Source organism: Mobula hypostoma, chromosome 20 (genome assembly GCF_963921235.1).
Source record: "Mobula hypostoma chromosome 20, sMobHyp1.1, whole genome shotgun sequence".
Classification (NCBI taxonomy): Eukaryota; Metazoa; Chordata; class Chondrichthyes; order Myliobatiformes; family Myliobatidae; genus Mobula; species Mobula hypostoma.
In genome coordinates this window covers 42407770-42432708 of record NC_086116.1, presented here as the reverse complement: position 1 = coordinate 42432708, position 24939 = coordinate 42407770, and the positions used below count along the sequence as shown (strand labels likewise).

Sequence of the window (24939 nt, the reverse complement as noted above, 5' to 3'; positions counted from 1 at the left end):
CACCTTTACAAACTTTTGCAGAGGACACACATTCAGAAATCGCTTTTGCCCCCCCAATATTATCTCTTCACATCAAGAAAAAACCCTAACAAGTTAACCTTTTCGGTGAGAGAAGGAACATTGTTGAGCGGGGATAAAGCTGTTTGATCGCGTTTCTGGGAGTTGTAGTTGATGTCTAATTCCATTGAAGAGCAACGGAATGTTTGACACTACAATTCCCGGAGGACATTGCGGCGAGGACGGGTGCCGGGACGTGGGAACGATGTACGACGCAGGCGCGTTTGCTGCGGGCTGACCTTCAGCGGTGGCGGATTCACCATGTTCACCAGAACGGGCGTCCTGGTTTTTGTGCCCCAATGGTAAATTGCAAAAAGCTAACTCGGTTTGCCCGTGCAAATCGTCGCGTTTTCCATCTTTCTCTTTGCTTTTAAATGGTGTGCTGCTGTGTGTTTGTTTTAATTGTGAAGTGAGCTGACCCCAGGTGGGGTGGATCGGGTAACTAGGCCTGTGAGGAAGCTTGGTGGAATGGGAGGTCTGCTTGCTGTTTAAGCTCGTTTACTTCAACTTTCCACTCAGATTTTGTTTGCTACAATCCCCCTTTCCAGTCTGGACTGGGAAGGTCTTCCTTACGATGTATCTGGTTTTCAAAAGAAAAGTAAATAAATATGAAAAGCATCAAAATTAAGTAGTGCTCATCAAATCTGTCGGTGTCTGAAGGAAGAAAGACCTTTTATGTGGGACTCTTATCAATTTATTGTGTATTAAGGGAGGGAAAACCCGATAAAGCATCTAAAACTATGATGGGCATAGGCACAGTAGATAGTTTTTATTCCTGAAGATGGAAATGGTCAAATATTAGAGGGCGTAGGTTTAAGGTGAAAGGAGTGAAGTATATTTCCAAGGTGTTATTTTTTACAAAGTGGTAGGTGACTGGAACCTGCTGCCAGGGTAAGTGGTGGGAGCAACTATGATGTTTAAGAGGTATTTATTAGATAGGTACGTAGATAAATGGGGGTTGAAGGGATGTAGCTCACGTGCAGGCACGGGGTGAGTCTAAATTGGTCAGCCCAGACATATCAGAAAGGCAGTGTCCATTATTAAGGACCTCCAGCACCCAGGCATGCCCTTTTCTCACGGTTACCATCAGGTCAGAGGTACAGAAGCCTGAAGGCACACACTCAATGATTCATGAGCAGCTTCTTCCCCTCTGTCATCCGATTCCTAAATGGATATTGAAGCTTTGGACACTACCTCACTTTTTTTAACGTATGGTATTTGTTTTTGCACTTTATTTTAATCTATTCAATATATGTAATTGATTTACTTGTTTATTTTTTTTCTCTCTGCTAGATTATGTATTGCATTGAACTGTTGCTGCTAAGTTCACAAATTTCACATCACATGTTAGTGATAATAAACCTGATTCTGATATGGGCCAAAGGGTTTGTTCCTATCTTATAATATTCTATATTCTGTTCTTAGAATTAAGTAAAGTAATATGGGGGTTAAGTTGCAAGAACAATCAATGCCCAAAATTCTAACCAATCAATCAGTGGGCATGAATTCAGATCCAACCATGAAAGTAGGGGCATTTTAAATTCAAGTAATTCAATAAAAATAAAACTAAAAGTGTGTATCAATAATGGTGACTACAAAGCTGCTGAATTGCTCTTCAGAGAAAGCAACCTGTTGCCCATACCTAGTGTGGGAATGACACAAGTGGTTGAATCATAATTGTCTTCTCAAATGGCCAGGAAGCTTCTACGTGCAGGGCAATTAGGGAGAGTGAAGAAATCTTGATTGGATAAATAAAATGAACATCAGTATATACTATTAGTTAGACTGCATGTGTCTTCATATTAAAGCCGTTCTACAGAGATCTTTGCCTCATTTGGGCTGCAGTTGCAAACTCTCAAAGAAATTTTTTTAAATCCACTAATTGATGCAAAATATAAGTGCATTTATAGATAAAACTAACAGTGTCATTTTGCAATTATACTAGTAAAGAATAATTAGCCAAAATATAACTTTGAAATTGTGTAACATAAATCATTTACATTTTTTTGGAAAAAAATCAGACCAGCAGAACAGGCCTCTTGAGTGATGCTTATTGCTTAGAGTTTCCAGGTTTAATTTTATATTATCTGTTGGAAAGCTATCTCATTGAGACTACAGCATTTAATGTTCTGTAAAACATTATCTTTCTGTTGAAAGACCAGGAGCTTGGATCAGGTGGAAAGCTTTCTCTATCAGATGGTATAAACCACAATGATCTTCCATGCTGTAAATTTTTGTGCATGGTGCATGTAAAAGTAGGTCATTGATGGATCCTTTGTTGCATTTGTTATCTGTTTAACAAAAAAAATCATTCAATATCATTGCAAAAATTGAAAATGTGTGAGAGGTCTGCTTTAAAATTGGATAATAGATGACCAACAGTAATTGTTCTCAACAATAACATTTTCACTTTGAAGATCAGTACTATTGGAGTAAGAGATCTGGTTTACATACTTTTTCTGTTGAGGTTAAAGATTGCAGTTGAAAGTTACTGCAAATATGTTTGGTTGGAAATATCTCGTACTTTAATGTTTTGTGCAGATACTTTGGTTGATTTAAAATATCCAAAGAAACAACTGTATACCTTGTCAATTTCATATGTAGATGATGGATTTTCAGTAGCCTGGGCTGCTCACCATGGACTCTCAATCCCTTTATATTTCCACCACCATCAGGAAGGTTTGCGAGGGGGGACTTCATTTCTTTCTTGAACAGAGACCTAACTGCTTCCCTTACTTCTGAACACTCATTTGATTATCAAATTCATCCTCATACTTCGCTACTTCTCCTTTGACGTAACACTCACTTTGTTTAGGTGAAAAGTTGCTACAGAACTCCCTTGGATCCTGGCTATGCCTGCTGTCTTACTGGAGTCCTTGCTCCAGACTTTTTTGGGCCCACTCTTTCAATTCCTTCTCCAATACACTGGCATTTGCATTGATGCTATATCCCGCAGCCAGAAAGAACACTAAAAAGTGATCACCTTTGCTGCCAATTTCCATCCTGTTCTCATGTTTCTGTTATCCATCTCTGACGCTTTCCTTTCTGGTTTTATGTCTTCGTCTCAGGAAATAGACTGGATACAAACCTATTTCACAGGCCCATAAATTTACCCAATTAGCTAGACTGAACGTCTTCTCAACAATGCTTCTGTAAGTTTTTTAGTCACTTCTTCTCTGTCACAATTGTTCCATTGAGCCACTTCACAACCTTCTGGCATGAACATCGAATATATCTACTAGACTTGAGCTGCTCACTCATCATTGCCCATTATCCTGCTGATATCCATTTATTGCCCCCATTTGTAATGTTGTGCTAATAGTCAGTATTCATGCTCCTTACCAATCTCTGTATGAACTGTTGTCTTGCAACTCAACACCATTGCAAACCCACCCCCAGCCAGCTCTGCTCTGAAATCTGACATCCTTCCAGCTTTCCCGGTATCCTTCCTTAGTTCTGAGAGAAAATTCCTGACTCAAAGCATTAACTGTTTTCTCTTTCCACAAATGCTGCTTGACAGGATGAATTCTTCCAGCACAGGTGTCCCCTCATATAACTTGCTGGTGTATTTTATACAAAATATGCCTGTGTCATAATCAATACATTACAACACCATTAAACATTACGCCTCTTATTTTACATGGAACCCAACTTTTTCATTGCATCGTCAGAGTCAAGATTGCCAGCAGATAAATTGCTTTCTGTTGGTCTTTTGCTAGATTTTTCAGGTATAAAAATGGATCTCAAAATCTCAAAAATCTCAAAATGATCCCCATGAGCACAAGACCAGTTAATCTTATTGCACAATTACCCTTTTCATTATTGTGACAGAATGACTGAAATCTATGTTATTGTTTTCTTTTATCTTACTACATATACCCAAAAAACTCCAGGCTTGCCTGTTTTATTTTAAATTTTATGCTAATATCTATTCTGTTGGTGTTACAGGGGTCAGGTCCGAAACATGGCAACTCTGAAGGATAGTAAGTATCATATTTTCATAATGACAGAATATTGCTTTACTAATGATCTGCAAGATGCAGATATACATCAGAATAATATACTGTAGCTTTCAAAGATTTTAAGACTCCAGAAATGTAATACTTAAAGGTTTCTGCATTGACATCTTGCTTGAGGAGCAATGTAACTGGTAAAATTGGGTGTCAGTTTGGAATTTCATACGGAGCGAGATCGTGTTGTTGAAAAAGCAAATTTTGTTAAGTTAAAAAAAAACTGAAGTACTTAGGACAGGTAAAAACATTGGTGATAGAATCAGTTAATATTTCAAAAGAGGGCGAATCATTTGATACTTCAGGTAGCTGATCTTCCTTCTGAACTGAAGGTACTAAGTTGCTTTCCCTATTTTTCACCATTTTCTGTCACCTTTTATATCTCCAGCATCCAGTGTCACCTTGGTTCTAAAATAATATAAGCATTTCTCATGAATCTTGGACATGTACATTGTGGCTTTAACGTATCTCACTGGGTGACATGGTAGCATAGGATTAGCGTAGTGCCAGCGATCCTGATTGGGGTTCAATTCCCACCGCAGTCTGTCAGGTGTTTGTACATTCTCCCCATGACCACGTGGGTTTCCTTTCAATGCTCAGTCTTCCTCCCATATTCCAAAGATACACAGGTTAAGGTTATTAAATTGTGGCCATGCTATGTTGGCGCTGGAAGCATGGCGACACTTGAGGGCTGTGCCCAGCAAAATCCTTGGACTATCGGTCTGAGGATTGTGCTGGAGGCAGCCCACACGTGTTGTCATTTGTTCGTCATTGATGCAAACAGCGCACTTCATTGTATATTTTGATCTACATGTGACAAATACGTCAATCTTTCTTTTTTATCTTTATCTGCAATCTTTTAGCTTTACAATAAGCTTAGAGGTATTAATGGCATGGTTGGCTCTCTTCTAATTAATTTTACAAAAATAAATGAACATAACTTAATACATTCAAAACAAATATTTTGTATTGTGACATGGTCGAGGTTATTTTCTATTTTTAAAAAGAATGTAGGAGTCTGGTATAACATTGGTGTACTGCATACTTTTTTTTTACAAAAGCATAATCTGATTGCAAATCTCAAATTTGCTCAGTTTAAATACATTTTCACTGAGGGATAATTGTGTAGTTTTGTGAGTCACACAAAAGAAATTTCTGACAAAATTTCATTAAAAAAGCTATTACAGTTAATATTGCATTGTAGTGTCAATATAAAAACTATCTGATATTATATTTGTCTGTTTTCAGTTACCAGGCGCTTGAAGTCTATCAAAAATATCCAAAAGATCACCCAGTCCATGAAAATGGTGGCTGCAGCAAAATATGCAAGAGCTGAGAGAGAACTGAAGCCAGCAAGAGTTTATGGAACAGGAGCTCTTGGTACGATAACTGCGGCATGCAATTTCACTTTAGAGTTGTGGAAGAGATTGTCTTCCAAGTCATGGATTTAACCTTTGTGGCAGCTAACGTTCAGCTGAGTATTCTTTGCAGGATTGCCAAGTACGTAGTATTTTGAGAGGCAGGAGACAAGGACAAATCTGTGGTTTTATTCACTACAGGCTTTTTCCACTGAGGTTGAGTGAGACTAGAACTGAACGCCATAGGTTTGGGGTGAAAGGTGAAATATTGAAGGGGAGCCTGAGGAGGAAGTCCTTTACTCAGGGTGGTACAAGTGTGGAAGGAGCTGCAAGCAGAAGTGGTGGGTATGGGTTCGATTGCAATATTTAAGAGAATTTTGGATTAGTACATGGATGGGAGTGGTATGGACTGCTATGTCCAGGTGCAGGTCAATAGGACTAGTCAGAATAACAATTCAGCATGGACGAGATGAGCTAAAAGGCCCCTTTCTGTGCTGCTGTGCTCCTTGATTCCATAAACATAAAAGCAGTAAACCCAAAATGCTGGTGGAACTCAGCACGTTGACAACATCTATGGAGATGAACAAATGGTCAACTTTTTCAGGCTGGGACTCTTCATCAGAACTGGAAAGGAAGGGGGAAGAAGCCAGATTCTATTATGCCTTTTTGCTGTCAGAGCTAAAATAAATTGGTTTGCTAATGTAACATCTTAAATAATTTCATTAATTTGAAAGCGACTATTAATTTCTCATTAGTCCAATAGGGAAGGGGTAGATTATATAAGCGGTTAATTATAGGCCATTCTTTGTCATAGCAGGTTTTCTTTACTGAGAACTGTTCACAACTCAGACGGTTCACATTGGAAATCCAGTTGCCTGGCAATATATTTAAACAAAAACACGGACAAGCCAAGGCCAAAATGTAGTTAAACTGGGGTGTCTAGCTCAACTATTCAGACATTGCCGCAAATTGAATTTCCACATGACAGAAGATACCTGCAGCAGCTGGCAAATCCATCCCCCAAGTCTCCCAAATTGTTGTTCATGTGTATCAGCTGTATAAAACAGGTGATTATAACTTGGGCAGCTCCTATAAACAGTGACTTGTAATACAAATGAAGTTGTTTTGCTACACAATCCAGTCTGCATCATTTGAGACATTCTCACTCCCTTTTTCGTGATTTCTAGCACATTTCATGCTCCAAGTATGTTGCTTTATTTTAATATTATATAACGGATCTGAATAAAGCAGAGATATCAAGCATGCCGGCACAATCAGGAAACTAGCAGTCAAATGGGCAAAGATGTTTTGGATAATAGTCCTATTCGTTTAAAACATTCTCCCAAACCTACTCACATTAAGTGCAGTCAAAAATGTTGTTGCTCTCCATGCCTTTGTGGCAAATCAGGCAGCAAACTTAGCATTTGACTGTTTTTTTCGAGGCCATTGCTTGCTCAACGCTTAACCCAGCACGGATGGAAAGCTTGCAAGGAGCCGGCCAGATTTGAACCCGGGACCACTCATCTCGAAGTACGGCATGAATGTAGGTGGGATCCATGTCACAGAAAGCAAGCAGGAAAAGATTCTGCTGCTAAGAGTGAACAAAGCACTAGGGTAGCAATGTGAGACGAACATGTGATTGAATGGATTGTTATCTAGTAGGATGTGGCTATTACATAGGCAATGCTTAGTGTTCATCCTTAATTGCCCTTGAGAAGCATGTGGTGACAGCTGAATGGGTTGCTCAGCCATTTCAGAGGGCAACTAAATGTCAACCAGATAAAGGCTGGGCAGAAAAGCTAACAGACTTCCACATCTAAGAGCATCATTGAGAAGTGTAGTATTCCAGATGCCATTCCACTGGGACTAGTGTCATTGTAAGTGGTTTGGGAGTTATTGAAGGACGTTCAGAGCATTGAAACTGATGATCAAACAAAGTTAAAGATAGTAATTTATATTCATCCTGGCTGGATTTTTTTTTATTTCAGTATGCGTCTCAGTCTTGGTAAGCTAATCACCTTCGAGCATTGAGAGATTTGTTTTGTGGCATGTATATGCATCTTGAGAAATACCTTGTAGCTGTGCGTGCTTGCTGTTTCTCTTACTACAGGTCTTGAAACTGGAGACTACGGCTGGCATTTCCTCAGGTTTCCCAATGTCTGATTTTTTTCCATTATAGAGCAATTTATAGGATCTTATTGGCTTGCAAGCTTGGTGTTTTAAATAATTGATGTTATCACCAAAAACAACTTACAACTGTTTTTATACAGCACTGCATAGATGCAACCTTTTAATGTTGGCTCTATTTCTCCCAAGCTCTGTATGAGAAAGCAGAAATTCAACCCCCTGAAAACCAAGCCAGACACCTGATTATTGGAGTATCCTCTGACCGTGGTCTATGTGGTGGGATCCACAGTAACATTGCTAGAAACATAAGAAATCAAATACAGGAATTGACTTCTGCAGGTAAAGAGATCAAGGTCGCTACTATTGGAGAAAAGCTAAGAGCACTGCTGTATAGGTAAGTATATCGTGGCTTTCTGAAAATACGTCCTTGAAAAATATGAAGTTCATAGTGTTTTAGCCAAAAGCACATTATGCTGGTCTTTTGGTATAAATGTTTTATTAAATTTGATTTCCTGGTGATGTTCCGTACTTTGTAGAACAATCTATGTTCCGTGCCTATTCTGGTATCTGTCCCCCACTTTTCCTTCGCTACATCGACGACTGCATTGGCGCTGCTTCCTGCACGCATGCAGAGCTCGTTGACTTCATTAACTTTGCCTCCAACTTTCACCCTGCCCTCAAGTTTACCTGGTCCATTTCCGACACCTCCCTCCCCTTTCTAGGTCTTTCTGTTTCTGTCTCTGAAGACAGCTTATCCACTGATGTCTACTATAAGCCTACTGACTCTCACAGCTATCTGGACTATTCCTCTTCTCACCCTGTCTCTTGCAGAAACGCCATCCCCTTCTCGCAATTCCTCCGTCTCCGCCGCATCTGCTCTCAGGATGAGGCTTTTCATTCTAGGACGAGGGAGATGTCTTCCTTTTTTAAAGAAAGGGGCTTCCCTTCCTCCACTATCAACACAGCTCTTAAACGCATCTCCCCCATGTCACGTACATCTGCTCTCACTCCATCCTCCTGCCACCCCACTAGGAATAGGGTTCCCCTGGTCCTCACCTACCACCCACCAGCCTCCGGGTCCAACATATTATTCTCCGTAACTTCCGCCACCTCCAACAGGATCCCACCACTAAGCACATCTTTCCCTCCCCCCCCCCGCATTCCGCAGGGATCGCTCCCTACGCAACTCCCTTGTCCATTCATCCCCCCCATCTCTCCCCATTGATCTCCCTCCTGGCACTTATCCGTGTAAGTGGAACAAGTGCTACACATGCCCTTACACTTCCTCCCTTACCACCATTCAGGGCCCCAAACAGTCCTTCCAGGTGAGGCAACACTTCACTTGTGAGTCGGCTGGGGTGATATACTGCGTCCGGTGCTCCCGATGTGGCCTTTTATATATTGGCGAGACCCGACGCAGACTGGGAGACCGCTTTGCTGAACACCTACGCTCTGTCCGCCAGAGAAAGCAGGATCTCCCAGTGGCCACACATTTTAATTCCACATCCCATTCCCATTCTGACATGTCTATCTACAGCCTCCTCTACTGTAAAGGTGAAGCCACACTCAGGTTGGAGGAACAACACCTTATATTCCGTCTGGGTAGCCTCCAACCTGATGGCATGAACATCGACTTCTCTAACTTCTGCTAATGCCCCACCTGCCCCTCGTACCCCATCTGTTACTTATTTTTGTACACGCATTCTTTCTCTCACTCTCCTTTTTCTCCCTCTGTCCCTCTGAATATACCCCTTGCCCATCCTCTGGGTCCCCCCCACCCTTGTCTTTCTTCCTGGACCTCCTGTCGCATGATCCTCTCGTATCCCTTTTGCTATCACCTGTCCAGCTCTTGGCTCCATCCCTCCCCCTCCTGTCTTCTCCTATCATTTTGGATCTCCCCCTCCCCCTCCAACTTTCAAATCCCTTACTCACTCTTCCTTCAGTTAGTCCTGACAAAGGGTCTCGGCCTGAAACAACGACTGCACCTCCTCCTAGAGATGCTGCCTGACCTGCTGTGTTCACCAGCAACTTTTATGTGTGTTGTTTTAGTAGAGGTGTTAGTTTATCATCTTAAGTGCTTTACTGCACTCTTTAACAAAGTAACAAAATGTGAATAATTTAAATAATTAATTTCCAGAGTATTACTTTAAGACCTGTGTAACATTTCTTTGACTTTGCCCTGATATGCAGTGCAGAAACAGGATCTTCAGCCCAACTGATTGATGTCAACCTGAGCTAGACCCATTTGTCTGCATTTGGCCCAAGCAAATTCCTGTGCTGGACGGATATTACTTGTTGGATGAATATTCAGTACATTACACTCCCCAAATTTAAACTGAAAATTGAGTATTCATATTTTCAGAGTGAAGAATTGGGACGATCCTTAAGATTTCTTACAAAACATTAATTATATATTTGAATTGGCATTGTCGTTATTGAAACAAACAACTATCTGCAAAATAATTTTGAGTTCATTCACTCTTATTTTTAAGGTACAGTTCCACTGATTTATAAGCAGTAACAATCTTCAATTACAATAGGCTAAAGGTTTATGGAAGTTGTAAAACCAAATTCAAAAAGTACTGAGAAGTTAGCATATAATTGTACGATAAATACAAGATGCCAGACTTTTACCTTTCGCGTCCACCTGGCTTCACCTATTACCTTCCAGCTCATCCTCCTTTCTCGCTCCCCACCTTTTCATTCTGCTGTCTGCTTTCCTTCCTTTCCAGTTCTGAAGAAAGGTCTTGGCCCAAAACATTGACTGTTTATTAATTTCCATAGATACTGTCTGACCTGCTGAGTTCTGTGTGTGTGACCTGGATTTTGTTTTAAATTGCAGAAATTATGGAGCTAATATCCTGTTGATGTTTAAGGAGGTGGGCCGGAAACCACCGACATTTGGTGATGCTTCATTCATTGCCACTGAGCTCCTCAACTCGGGCTTTGAGTTTGATAAAGGTTCTATTATCTTCAACAGATTTAAGTAAGTTTATCAGAATGAACGTATTAATGCTGTTTTAAAATTTCTGCGTCAAAACCTGTACCTTGCTTTCCCCATCCAACACAGTTACCATGCCTCATGGCATTGTTAAAGTGTTGTTATTATCCAAAACTGTCTCCTTTATTAAACTTGCCATTGCCATCACTCCAGTTTATCTACTCCAATTGCTGCTGTAAATTTTGTGTGGTACTAGTTCTTATGGTCCATATCTTATAAGACATAGGAGCAGAAGTAGGCCATCCAGCCCATCAGTCTGCTCCACCATTATGTCTTTACTTTCATTTTCATTTCCTCCATACGGGCTTTTGCCTTGATTATCATTACAAAATAAATTTCTATTTTAACAGTAACAGTACAGTGCCCTAATTCCATTGACTGAATGTAGAACAATGCAGAACAGAGGCAGGCTATTTGGCCTGCAATGTTTTGCCAAACTAGCTAAAAAGCAAATCAAAAACAACCAGACAGTAATCCCTCCTACCTACACCATGTCCATATCCCTCCATCTTCCTCACATCCATGCCTATCTAAACGTCTGTTAAGCCTCTAATATATTTGCCTCTACCTCCATACCAGGCAGCGCATTCCAGGCATCTATGACACAGAGTAAAAAAACTTGTCTCTCACATCCCCCTTGAACCTATTCCCTTTCACCTTCAATGCATGCCCTCTGGTATTAGGTGTTTCAATCCTGGGAAACAGCTCCTCTCTGTCCACTCTATAAATGCCTTTCATAATCTTGTAGACCTCTAGCAGTAGTAGCACTGCCTCAACATCTATTGTCAAAGATCCCCACCTCTCTAGACATTCAAGGTACTGTCATCTTTCCATCCCCATTCTTCCTTCTAACAGGAACATACCTTTCCTATACTCTGTGCCATTGATCTTTAAACACCCTCTAAACGTCTGATGTGGACTTACCAGGGTAAAGTTGTTCCCAATTAAAACTTCATTGTTCCTGCCTAATGCCTGCGTAATTTGGCCTACTCCAATTTAAAACTCTTCCTACGAGGACCATACCTGCCCTTGTCTCTAGCTATCCTGAAAGTTAAGGAGTTGTGGTCATTGTCGCATAACTGTTTATCCACTGATAGGTCAGTCATCTGGCCAGGCTCATTACCCAACACCAGGTCCAGTATGACTCCTCCTCGCACTAGGCTGTCCATATATTGATTTAAGAAATGCTATAACCTTATAACAATTACAGCACGGAAACAGGCCATCTCGGCCCTTCTAGTCCGTGCCGAACGCTTACTCTCACCTAGTCCCAGCGACCTGCACTCAGCCCATAACCCTCCATTCCTTTCCTGTCCATATACCTATCCAATTTTTCTTTAAATGACGATATCGAACCTGCCTCTACCGCTTCTACTGGAAGCTGGTTCCACACAGCCACCGCTCTCTGAGTAAAGAAGTTCCCCCTCGTGTTATCCCTAAACTTTTGCCCCCTAGCTCTCAACTCATATCTTCTTGTTTGAATCTCCCCTACTCTCAATGGAAAAATGCCTATCCACGTCAACTCTATCTATCCCCCTCATAATTTTAAATACATCTATCAAGTCCCCCCTCAACCTTCTACGCTCCAAAGAATAAAGACCTAACTTGGTCAACCTTTCTTTGTAACTAAGTTGCTGAAACCCAGGTAACATTCTAGTAAATCTTCTCTGTACTGTCTCTATATTATTGACATCTTTCCTTATAATTCAGTGACCAGAACTGTACACAATACTCCAAATTGGGCCTTACCAATGCCTTGTACAATTTTAACATTACATCCCAACTCCTATACTCAATGCTCTGATTTATAAAGGCCAGTATACCAAAAGCTTTCTTCACCACCCTATCCACATGAGATTCCGCCTTCAGGGAACTATGCACCATCATTCCTAGATCACTCTGTTCTACTGCATTCTTCAGTGCCCAACCAGTTACCATGTATGTCCTATTATGATTAGTCCTACCAAAATGTAGCACCTCACCTCAGCATTAAACTCCATCTGCCATCTTTCAGCCCACTCTTCTAACTGGTCTAAATCTCTCTGCAAGCTTTGAAAACCTGCTTCATTATCCACAATGCCACCTATCTTAGTATCATCTGCATACTTACTAATCCAATTTACCACCCCATCATCCAGAGCATTAATGTCTAGGACAAACAACATTGGACCCAGTACAGATCCCTAAGGCACACCACTAGCCACCGGCCTCCAACCTGACAAACAGTTATCCACCACTACTGTCTGGTATCTCCCATCCAGCCACTGTTGAATCCATTTTACTACTTCAATATTAATACCTAACGATTGAACCTTCCTAAATAACCTTCCATGTGGAACCTTGTCAAAGGCCTTACTGAAGTCCATATAGACACTGCTTTACCCTTGTCAACTTTCCTAGTAACCTCTTCAAAAAATTCAATAAGATTTGTCAAACATGACCTTCCACGCACACATCCATGTTGACTGTTCCTAATCAGACCCTGTCTATCCAGATAATTATATATACCATCTCTAAGAATGCTTTCCATTAACTTACCCACCACTGATGTCAAACTTACAGGCCGGTAATTGCTAGGTTTACTCTTAGAACCCTTTTTAGACAACAGAACAACATGAGCAATACGCCAATCCTCTGGCACCATCCCCGTTTCTAAAGATATTTGAAATATTTCTGTCAGAGCCCGACTTCCCTCAGGGTCCTAGGGAATATCCTGTCAGGACCCGGAGACTTATCCACTTTTATGTTCCTTAAAAGCGCCAGTACTTCGTCTTCTTTAATCATCATAGTTTCCATAACTTCCCTACTTGTTTCCCTTACCTTACACAATTCAATATCCTTCTCCTTAGTGAATACCGAAGTAAAGAAATTGTTCAAAATCTCCCCCATCTCTTTTGGCTCCACACATAGCTGTCCACTCTGATTCTCTAAGGGACCAATTTTATCCCTTACTATCCTTTTGCTAATAATATAACTGTAGAAACCCTTTTAATTTATTTTCACCTTACTTGCCAAAGCAACCTCGTATTTTCTTTTAGCTTTTCTAATTTCTTCCTTAAGATTCTTTTTACATTCTTTATATTCCTCAAGCACCTCATTTACTCCATGCTGCCTGTATTTATTGTAGATATCTCTCTTTTTCCGAACCAAGTTTTCAATATCCCTTGAAAACCATGGCTCTCTCAAACTCCAGAGTTACAGGATACACTTAACAAAATCATGTTTTTATTTTTAATTCTCCTTGCATTCTCATTAAAGGTCCCAGTTTATGTTAGGGAAGTTGAAATGCCCCCATGACAACAGCCCTATTATTTTTGCACATTTCCTTAATCTGATTACATATCTGTTTCTCAAATGTCCCCGTGGCTCTGTAGTACAATCCCCTCTGTGTGTTTGCACCTTTCCTGTTCCTGAGTTCCATCCAAATGGATTCCGACCCCTTTATTATGTCTCTCCTAAGTGCAGCTGTGATATTATATCTGATCATGATTACTAGTATAACCTCTCCCCCCACTACCATCTCCTATCTTTTCTAAAACTTCTAAGATCAGAGGACACAGCCTTTTAGAATGTTAGAATGGAGATGAGGAGGAATTTCTTTAGCCAGAGAGTAGTGACTCTGTGGAATTCATTGCCACAGGCTTCTGTGGAGGCCAAGTCTTTACGTATACTTAAGGCAGAGGCTGATAGATTCTTGATTGATCAGGGCAAGAAGGGGTATGGGGAGTGGCGGGGGGAAAGCCTGGAGATTGGGGCTGAGACCAAAAATGGATCAGCCATGATGAAATGGCAGTAGAGACTCAATCGGTCAAATGGCCTAATTCTGCTCCTGTATCATATGGTCTAATCGAAAACCTGGTGCATTCCTGCCCCTCTCTCAACCAAGTTTCAGACTGCTTTTGTGAAATTTTACTTTATTGTAACTCAATGCAGGTATCCAATTGGCTTCATAATCACTATTATAGCTCTCCAAGGACTTGCCTTACTGATAACATTTGCAGGCACATGGCTTGCTTCAAGTGTATTCAAGAAAAATTCTAACTCATTGTCACCTACAGCATCTGAGCAATGTGATAATTGGTTTACAGCTACCGAGTTACAGTGAAAATCATTTGTTTTTGCATGCTGGCCATTCAGATCATTTCACTAGTAGAAGGGTAAAGCAGTAACAGAAACTAGTACATTCCAGTCTTGATGAAAGGTCTTGGCCCAAAACGTGGACTGTTTACCCTCCCGTAGAAGCTGCCTGGTCTGCTGAGTTCCTTCAGCATTTTGTGTGTGTCACTTTGGATTTCCAGCATCCACAGAATTTCTCATGTTTGTGGAACAGAAACTGATGTTACAGCTACAGAGAAAGTGCAGTGCAGGCTTGACAAAGTAGGTTGTGAGGTCAAGAATCAATCTTATCATATATGGGATCCATCATATTGTACAAGGTGTCTGAATGTAAAACAAAAACATTCAGCTTTAACAAGAGAAAGCATTAACACGAAAGCAACATGAGGTTACTCATTCTTACCGAATGTACTATTCAAAACTGACTCGTAAGACAAACTATTGTGTTGACATTGGCCATTGAACTTTTACTTGCTTTCAGGAACAGGCAATGTCAATGCGCTTAGCTAAGCAATCCTCTAAAGATTGCCCATGATCCTTACCTTGAATACTGTCACAATTGAATTATATTTATTTTTAGATCTGTGATTGCTTACAAGACTGAGGAACAACCAGTGTTCTCCTTCGATGCCCTGACAGGTTCTGGTGAGTAAATATGCTGCCTGCAAGATAATTAAATGAATTTACTGTTACAAGTTTATAAAAATAATTGAGGAGAGAAAAAGCATGATATCTCAATTTGTACTGAATAAAAAGACATAGAGTACAGAACATTACTGCACGGAACAGTCCCCACAGTGTAGGATCTTTTAACCCACTTTAAGCTCAACCTAACCCTTCTCTCCATTTTTCTATCATCATGTGCCTTTCTAATAGTTTTTTAAATAATACTCATGTGGTATTTGGGTTGGCTGGTGGCGTAGTGAGATCAGCGCCGGGCTCGAGAATGGAGGTTCCCGAGTTAGATCTAGTGACAGACCGCCCCCGTGCGCACTCGCCATCCGCACCGAGTTGACGTCAAGCTCGCAACTCAGCCTTGTAAAATAGCACTGTAAAATGTCTGTGCAAGGAGTGGTGCTCCATACAGCCTTTTGAACTGCGCCTTGCAAGGCATGAAAATGCCCAACGCTGGCCTCTCAGGTCTGAGTCGACGTCATCGTCATCATCATGATGTGTATTTGCCTCTTTTACTTCCCCTGGCAGGGCATTCCACACACCCATCCCTCTGTGTAATGAACTTAACCATGAAATCCCCCATACCTTAAGAAATTATTTCCCCTTGTATGAGCCATTTTCAACCTGGCAAAAAGTCTCTAGCTATCCACTTGATCTATACCTAGCCATTTGAGTTTCATATTTATTACTTTTGTGCAAGTTTGTGGGCAGATTCTGTTGACAAAGCATGTACCACTCTTGCTATTTAAATTTCAAACTGTTCAGGTCCTGTGTCTCCCATTCTGAATCTGATTTGTGCTGTGTGACTCAGTTTACAGCGAGTAGGTGCACATTTATTCCTTTGATTGGTGGAGGCTGACAGGGTGACACCCGTAACAAGTGGTCTGTTCATAGGAATTCTAGAATTGTCGAGTATTAGAAGAATCGGTAAATATCTATTAGGCTCCTCTTTGGGTGATTGATAATATGTTGGAAATCATAATCTTTTCTGATCCTGTGTACTAAGTTGAGATCCCATTAAAAATTGTTGAAATACTGGGTTATCATCTAGGCCCAAGGAAGCACAGGCTATACGCGATTAAGAGAGCTAGTCACTCTTTCATGAATCTTCCATGCACCAAGTTTCTTGATGCTGAATGCAAGATGCAATTCTTTTGAATGTCTTTCACAATTTGGAGAAAGTTTACTTTTTATGATAAATAGTGAGCAGTTCATTTGGTAATTATTTCCTTTAAATTTATTAATTATGAATTATGTACGTTTATGCATAGTGGAATTGATTTCTGAATTTCATAATAAAAAGTATTTACAATAATTAACCATATAATGCCTTACATTTTGTGTGTTGGGATCTATATATATTACGCAAAATGTGGAATATGGTGCAATTTTTTTCAGATGATCGAGTTATTTTACTTGTACACAGTGGAAGTAATCTGGCTATTAACCATATGTTAATTTTATTTCTAGAGAACATGAGTGTTTATGATGACATTGATGCTGACGTTCTGCGGAACTACCAAGAGTTCTCTCTGGTGAACATCATCTACTTTGGGTTAAAGGAGTCTACTACAAGTGAGCAGAGTGCCAGGATGACTGCCATGGATAGTGCCAGCAAGAATGCCGGTAAGAAACTTGCATCAATTTAGATGATCGTTTAGTTTAATATATTTATCTACTGAAAAGATGAGGTGTTATGGTAAATGAAGATTCATTTTCCGGGTACCCGGTGCGCAACAAATTAACCGTTCTGGACAGGTGACATAAGGAGCATTACAATTCATCCTGAGGTTCCTGGATTTAAAAAGAAACAAGTTGTCCTTTTTGATTCAATAATTTGTGAACATTCAGAGAGGTCATGGGTTAGGGTGGGACACGATTGAATAGTGATTTGTGCACTCTGAATGCCTGCTTGACCTACGTTTGACACAATAAAGCAGGCAGTGCCAACATGTACATATCCAAGAAAAAAAGAATCTGTACCTTCAGAAGCATTGAAAGTTACTTTTGATGAGGAGAGAGATTTCTGACCTTGCCATGTTCATACTGTTTCGTGACAAGAAAAACTTGCGATATCCCTCAGTAGAATGGAGTTTCTGAAGAAGCAAGTTGGAGGGAGGATGCATCTAGTCTTTCATCTCATGGTTGTTTGGATTGCTTTTCTTTTGTTCCAGATGTTGACTGTATTGTGTTAAGGTAGATATTCATTTTGTTTCTAAACTTTTCTAAATTGTGCATTTAAATTTGAGAAGCCCCTGTCAGGGTAATATCATCAGTCCAAAATATTCCTGTACTACTTATTCTCATTGGGCATCTCTAACTGCTTCCAAGCATTGTTGTCCAATGCAATCCTGCATCTATGTTCAGCATTGTATTCACTCTTTAACACCAGAGTGCCATGGTAGTGTAGCGGTTAGTGCAACGCGATTACAGCTCAGGACATCGGAGTTTCAAGTTCAGTCCCAGCATTCTTGGTAAGGAGTCTGTATATCCTCTCCATGGAATGCATGGGTTTTCTCTGGAAGCTCCGGTTTCCTCCCACAGTCCAAAGATGTACCGGTTAGTAGGTTAATTGGTCATTGTAAATTGTTCTGTGATTAGGTTGGATTTAATGGGGGGGGGGGGTTGCTGGGTGTCACGATTCGAAGGGCCTATTCAATGTTGTAGCTCTAAATAAATAAATATGCATGATGTTATATTTCAAAATAGGCTGGTTCAGCTGTCAAAACTCTGGTACCCTGGGTTATATTGTTCTCTCTTGACCCCCCTTACTATACAATTATTCTCCTCCACATGCCTTGCCTCTAATTCTGAGTAGAGAAGAGGTACTTGCCACCAGGATGGGAAACTTGGAGGAGTGAAAAGCCATCTATTCAACTCTTAGAACCCTTGCGCTTTTAATCTGCCTCACCGCATTTACGCAGCAGTTTAATCTGGCATTTTATGTATCTCCTTGTCCTGCAGTTTGGATGAGATGTGTTTGCAATTGACCATTTATCTCAAATGTTGACTTTCCAGACGGGAGCAATGTTTGAACAGATTTAATGTGAAAGCAAATAGTTTCAGGTAACTTGGCACTGTTGGTTGATAAGTGTTTTTTTAATATAAAATGCAGAATATAAGGCAGCATGTAGCAGATGGTACATTGCTTTTCAGTGCCAGCAATCACCAATCAGGGTTCAAATTCATGCTAATGCTTGTAAGGCATTTGTACGGTCAGCCCATGATCCCATGAAACACATTCTAAAGTGTACACTTAGGGTTAGTAAGTTGTGGGCATGCTATGTTGTCACTGGAAGTATGACAACACTTGTAGGCTATCTGCACAATCCTCCCGGATTTGACTTGACGTCAATGATACATTTCACTGTATGTTTCAATGTACATGTGACAAAGCTAATCTTTTAATTTTATCTTTGAATACTATTTACTGTAAGAAAGCAGAGTTCCAAATGTTGGATAAAGAAATGATAAAGGTATAAAGGAAATAATATGACCTGTTGTTGAATTTAGCTGAAATCATTGACAAGCTGACGTTGACGTACAACCGCACTCGCCAGGCTGTCATTACCAAGGAACTTATTGAGATTATCTCTGGTGCTGCTGCCCTGTAAGTATTATGCTGAACATGGTTGTGAATTAATGTATAGTGGAAAAAAATAACAGTCAAACTAAAGAACCAAGAAGAAATATATACTGCAAAATCAAATTGAGGCTTTCGGTCAAATCTAGATCCTAGAATGTAAAGGTTTTATTTCAGAATAATTAAGCCAGAATTTAATTTTAGGCCATGAACTTTGTTAGACCTTGATCGTCTTGAATACCTCAGACCTTGCAAAATAATTATTGGCTTATAAATCAGATAGTCTTGGCCATTTCATTAGCCAGTTAGGTCATTAAAAAAATATTAAACTCATGTTGCATTACAGTAAATGGTGACTATTTTTGATCCAAAACGAGTGTAATTTGACTGTCCCATAAGATTCCAGAAACTTACAATAAAAATGTACCAGAAATTTCATTAATGAAATTTACATTTTTCTTGCAAGAACCAAGAACCACCATTGTGCTACTTCCTGGAGAAAGTCAGCAGGTCAGGCAGCACCAATGGAAAAGAATAACCAGTTGACGATTCGGGCCAAGACCCTTGGTCAGGACTGGAAAGGAAGAGGGAATACGTCAGAATAAAAAGCTCTTCTTCCCCTCCTCCACCTTTTTATTCTGGCATCTTCTCCCTTCCTTTCCAGTCTTGGCAAAGGATCTCGACCAGAACCATCGACTGTTCATTCATTTTCATAGATGTTGCCTGATCTGCTGAATTCCTCCAGCATTTTGTGTGTATTGCTCTGGATTTTCAGCATTTGTAGAATCTCTTGTGTTTATATTTAATACTGCTCCTTTCCAAATACCTATTTTCTTTGAAGCACGAATTTGCAGCTTAAATTTTTTTGGGCCTGGGATTCCATGCACAAAATAATTTCTGCAATGTTCTTTTTGTGGCTAATTTCTCTCTCTCTCTCTCTTCATGTTATCTTGTGTTCTTTGGAAGAAATGTTCTTAGAACACTTTTCATAATCTTGAATGTTTTGATCATGTAGGAATTCTGCTTCTCACTCTATTTACATTTTACCAATTAAGTTGCTTTCCCTTTCCTCGTCTCAGATATATATCTGTTCGCATTTATACAACTAATTGAATCTGGCATCTAATTTTCTATTTTACATAGTTTTTAGTAGTTCACCTTGGTGTGTGTCTACTTATTATGTGCCCCTGTCTGGTTATGTTAACTCTGTTAACTCATTGCTTGAGATTTGTGTGGCATTAAATTACATTCAGTTAGAGGTTATTTGTACCTTATTATTATTGTTATACTGAATGAATGCTGCTGTGATTAAACTGCACACCTACATTTCTAGATATAAGGCCCTAATTAAATTGCTTATCATGGATCTTGCATTGTCTGTCTTCTGTTGCAATGGACTGGTTCATTTGAAGACAGTGTGTTTTAAGAGAGCACCCTCACTCCTGGGCTCTGGTGCCTGTTGCTAGACCCTCAACCACCCTATTCCAGATCTGTTTCTGCAGCAGACCCCACAAACCAAACTAATCAATTCCTATTGAAATTGGAAAAACCAGTTGCAGTGCACCAAGAGATGCGCTGAAGAAAGGGTAGTTATTGTGAGTAATGGAATGTAAATATTATTTCTCAGCTGTTTTGTCTACATCTGCAATTTTCATAGAGCTTTGCACACAGCTTTTAGGATCTGGTTTCCTGTTTCTGTTTGCTGTTTTGAGCTTAATTTAGCTATCGTCACAACTGCATTGCATGTATAACTTCATGAATCATTACTCTGCTTTTTGTTTCTATGATTGCAAGGAGTTTTTAAACTTGCAGCAACATGTAATCCATAGAGGTAATAGTTTATTCTTGCTAATTGCTATTTTTAGTACACATGGAAAAAAGAAAAAAATCTGCTGTGTTAATCATACGACAATTGATAGTAATGTGTGTGATAGTTTTGCTTCTAGGAATTCAAGCTATTGTAGATAGAAAAAGAATAATCAAGCTTTATTCCAATTGTAGTTGCAAATTTAATTAGCAATGCAATTATAAGTGCTAAGGCACAAAAGGCAGATCACATTTTGGATGTGTAAAATAAATATTTATTTTAAATGGTATTGAAGTGATTAAATTTTTGATCTGCCTAGACTATGGGGGGGAGGGAGAAAAGCTAAAAGGTTTGAAGACACATTTTGTCTTCAGATAGGAAATAATCTTAAGATGTTTGCATGTGTTGAATTTGCAGGTAACAATGACGATCCAGGAAGACCTAAATGAAAAAGAATGAAATCCTCCCTGTTCGAAGATTATGATATGAAATTTCTACTGAATTTGTGGAAATCTAAAGTTTGTAAATTATCATACAATAAAACCTGACAGTGAATGACTCATTTTTGTGTTATATCTCTTTCATTGCTAACGGTTAGGTACAGTTTTCTTTGAGAGTAGCATTACATAAATCATTTCCAAGGATCTTACTGAGATTAGCCCACTGATTTTTCATGAAACATAATTGTTGATATCTCAATAAACTGCATTTTTCTTAACACTCATGGTCCACTTACTCAGTGAATCCGTATTTTAGAAGTATGTGCTCAGGGAATACTTGCTTCAAGGACAATCAAAAGGAAGGATCATTTACCCACCTGGTATTCAGGTTGTATGATACCGGTGGAGGGTTCGAAAGAAGTTCTACACTGGTTCTTGGACTCAGTTGTTTAATTATTTTCACCCGTGCTGGAGTTAGTTACAGTAAATCCTTTTGGTTAAAACTGATCTTTTCAAGGACTATTTGTGGCACACATATGGGTGCTCCGCAGAGAGGGAGTAAAGAAAAAGGGAAATTGGGAGTATGCAATAAGCAGCAGGGAATCAACTGGAGGAAGTCTAATGTGGGCAGTGAAGTGTGACAGTGGAATCTAGAGGAGTCTGCAGCCAATCAGAAGTAGTTTTATTATCACTGATACGTTGTGAAATTTCTTTTACAGCAGTAGTACAGTGCAATACGTTAAAATGTATTAGCCACATAAATTTTTTTTTAATTACCATAGATGTTGCATAATCAGATTGAATTAATTCAGAATTTGTCGATTCAAACGTCAGATTCCTAGTTTCCTGGTAATAGCAAAATACTGAAATGTAGTGAACCCAGGCAAGGAATAATACTGTCTGCTTAAGCCACCTTGATGAGCAAAGGACCTTTCAGTTGGCACTGTTGCTTTACTACCAAGGATTTGGAAACAATATGTACTTAAAAAAAACAGCTTACTGAGCCATCAGTATTTTTAATCAGATGTTTCCTTTCTATTCATCTGCTTCAGAATTGGGTTTATTATCACTGGCATATGTCATGAAATTTGTTGGTTTGTGGCAGTGCAATACATAAAATATACTATAAGTTACAGTAAAAAATATTTTAAAATTAGTGCAAAAAGAGAGCAAAATTATGAACTTGGACTGTTCCAAAATCTGATGGCAGAGGGGAAGACACTGTTCCTAAAATGTTAAGTGTGTGTCTTCAGACTCCTGTACCTCCACCCCATTGGTAGTAATGAAAAGAGGGCATGACCTGGATGGTGAGGCTTTAGACCACCTGGACAACACAAACACTGATGTCTGATTGCTGTTCATCAACTATAGATCAGCATTTAATACCAACATTCCCATAATCCTGACTGAGAAGTTGCAGAACCTGGGCCTCTGTACCTCACTCTGCAATTGGATCCTTGACTTAATAACTGGAAGACCATAATCTGTGGAATGGTGATAGTATCTCCTCGCCGACAATCAACACTGGTGCACCTCACGGGTGTTTGCTTAGCCCACTGCTCTACTCTATATACACGTGACTGTGTGGCTAGGCGTAGCTAAAATACCATCTATAAATTTGCTGATGATGCAACCATTGTTGGTAGAATCTCAGGTGTTGACAATAGGGCGTACAGGAGTGAGATATGCCAACTAGTGGAGTAGTGCCGCAGCAACAACCTGGCACTCAACGTTAGTAAGACGAAAGAGTTGATTGTGGACTTCAGGAAGGGTAAGACAAAGGAACACATACCAATCCTCATAGAGGGATCAGAAGTGGAGAGAGTGAGCAGTTTCAAGCTCCTGGGTGTCAAGATCTCTGAGAATCTAACCTGGTCCCAACATATTGATGCAATTGTAAAGAAGGCAAGACAGCGTCTGTACTTTATTATTAAAGTTTGAAGAGATCTGGCATGTCAGCAAATACACTCAAAACTTTTATAGAGGTACCTTTAAGAGCATTCTGACAGGCTGTATCACCATCTGGTAAGGTGGGGGGGGGGGCTACTGCACACACTGAAAGAAGCTGCAGAGCGTTGTAAATCTAGTCAGCTTCATCTTTGGTACTAGCCTACAAAGCACCCAGGACATCTTCAGGGAACGGTGTCTCAGAAAGGTAGCATCCATTATTAAGGACGTCCAGCACCCAGGGCATGCCCTTTTCTCACTGTTACCATCAGGTAAGAGGTACAGAAGCCTGAAGGCACACACTCAGCAATTCAGGAACAGCTTCTTCCCCTCTGCCATCCAATTCCTAAGTGGACATTTAATCCTTGAACCACTACCTCACTTTTTTTTAAAAATACAGTATATAGTATTTCTGTTTTTTGCACTATTTTTAATCTATTTGGTATATGTATACTGTATAAGATTTATTTATTATTTTTTTCTTCCATATTATGTATCGCATTGAACTGCTGCTACTAAGCTAACAAATTTCACGTCACATGCCGGTGATAATAAACCTGATTCTGACGGATGTCACTTTTTTGGAAGCATTGCCTTTTGAAGATCCCCTCAATGGTGGGGAGGCTACTGCCGATGAAGGAGCTGGCTGAGTTTGCAACCCTCTGCAGCTTTTTCTGATCCTGTGCATTGAACCTCCATACCAGATGGTGATGCAACCATTTAGAATGCTCTACATGGTACATCTGTAGAAATTTGCTGGAGTCTGGTGACATACCAATTCGTCTCAAACTAATGAATTATAGCTGATGGTGTGCCTTCTTCGTAATGGCATCAATATGTTGGATCCCGGATAGACCATAAGAGATGTTGATACCTAGAATTTGAAACTGCTCACCCTTTCCACTCTGGCCCCTTGCTGAGGACTAGTGTGAGTTCTCCCAAGTTCTCTTCATTATGGGTGAGTCTTATCTGGATTGCTATTCTCGATTTCCTAATGATGACATTCAAAGGTTTAGAAGAAGGGACAGAAATGAGTTTGGCAGTAAAGATTATAAATCCTCAAGGGTATTGAATATAGGCAAATAATAATAATAATGTCTGCTTAACCCATCTTGACCACCAGCAGAACCTTCAGGCAGGACTGCTGCTTTGTTAATGTATACAATTGAATTTACCTGCTCTTTGTACATAAATACGATGCCAGTAGCTCAGAAAACTGTTGTTAAGCAACAGTTAATCAAGATAATATTTTCCATTAAATTCTTGGCTAATTAAACTGATTGTTCCTGTTTTTTAATTATAACAGTTCTCTTTTTCTTTTAATTCTAACAAAGAGTACCTGCAACATTTATACTTTTAGTGTTACAATTTAAGAAAATGAGCATAATTACCAGTAATTTCAACTAATCTTCATTTTCTCCTCTTTTATATAAAAAAAAGTTGTACTTCTTTAGCAACACACAGGCAATTCATTCAGAAATCAGCCATCTTCATGACTTTGGCACTCTAGTTAAGAACCAAGACCAAGAGTGATTTCAAAGGCCTTTCAAGTCTGCCCACCATTTTAGGCCATAAGATATAGGAGCAGAATTAGTCCATTTAACTTATCAAGTTTGCTTGCTCTGCCATTTCATCATGGCTGATCCATTTTTTTTCTTAGCCCCAAACTCCTGCATTTCACCTGTATCCTTTCATGCCTTGACCCATCAAGAAACTAGCAAACTATATGGTAAATATACATAAAGATTAAGCTTCCACACCTGCTGACAGTGGCAAAGAATTCACAGATTTGTGACTTTGGCTAAAGAAATCCCTCCT

The 24939-nt window shown here is 39.7% G+C and overlaps 1 protein-coding gene across 2 annotated transcripts; it reads left to right on the top strand.

Annotated features, from left to right (window-relative positions):
- The first annotated feature begins 237 nt into the window (after positions 1 to 237).
- Positions 238 to 21312, top strand: atp5f1c (ATP synthase F1 subunit gamma). 2 transcript variants are annotated; one of them, XM_063072730.1, is made up of 9 exons: positions 238 to 359; positions 4006 to 4040; positions 5316 to 5447; positions 7742 to 7946; positions 10395 to 10538; positions 15250 to 15314; positions 16815 to 16970; positions 18858 to 18954; positions 21152 to 21312. In XM_063072730.1, the coding sequence occupies exons 1-9, from the start codon at positions 319 to 321 to the stop codon at positions 21153 to 21155; spliced, it is 879 nt and encodes a 292-aa protein (XP_062928800.1). In that variant the 5' UTR covers positions 238 to 318; the 3' UTR covers positions 21156 to 21312. The 2 variants fall into 2 exon arrangements, with proteins under 2 accessions (XP_062928800.1, XP_062928801.1); XM_063072731.1 differs by lacking the exon at positions 21152 to 21312 and having other exon boundaries at positions 18858 to 18958.
- The last annotated feature ends 3627 nt before the right edge of the window (positions 21313 to 24939 follow it).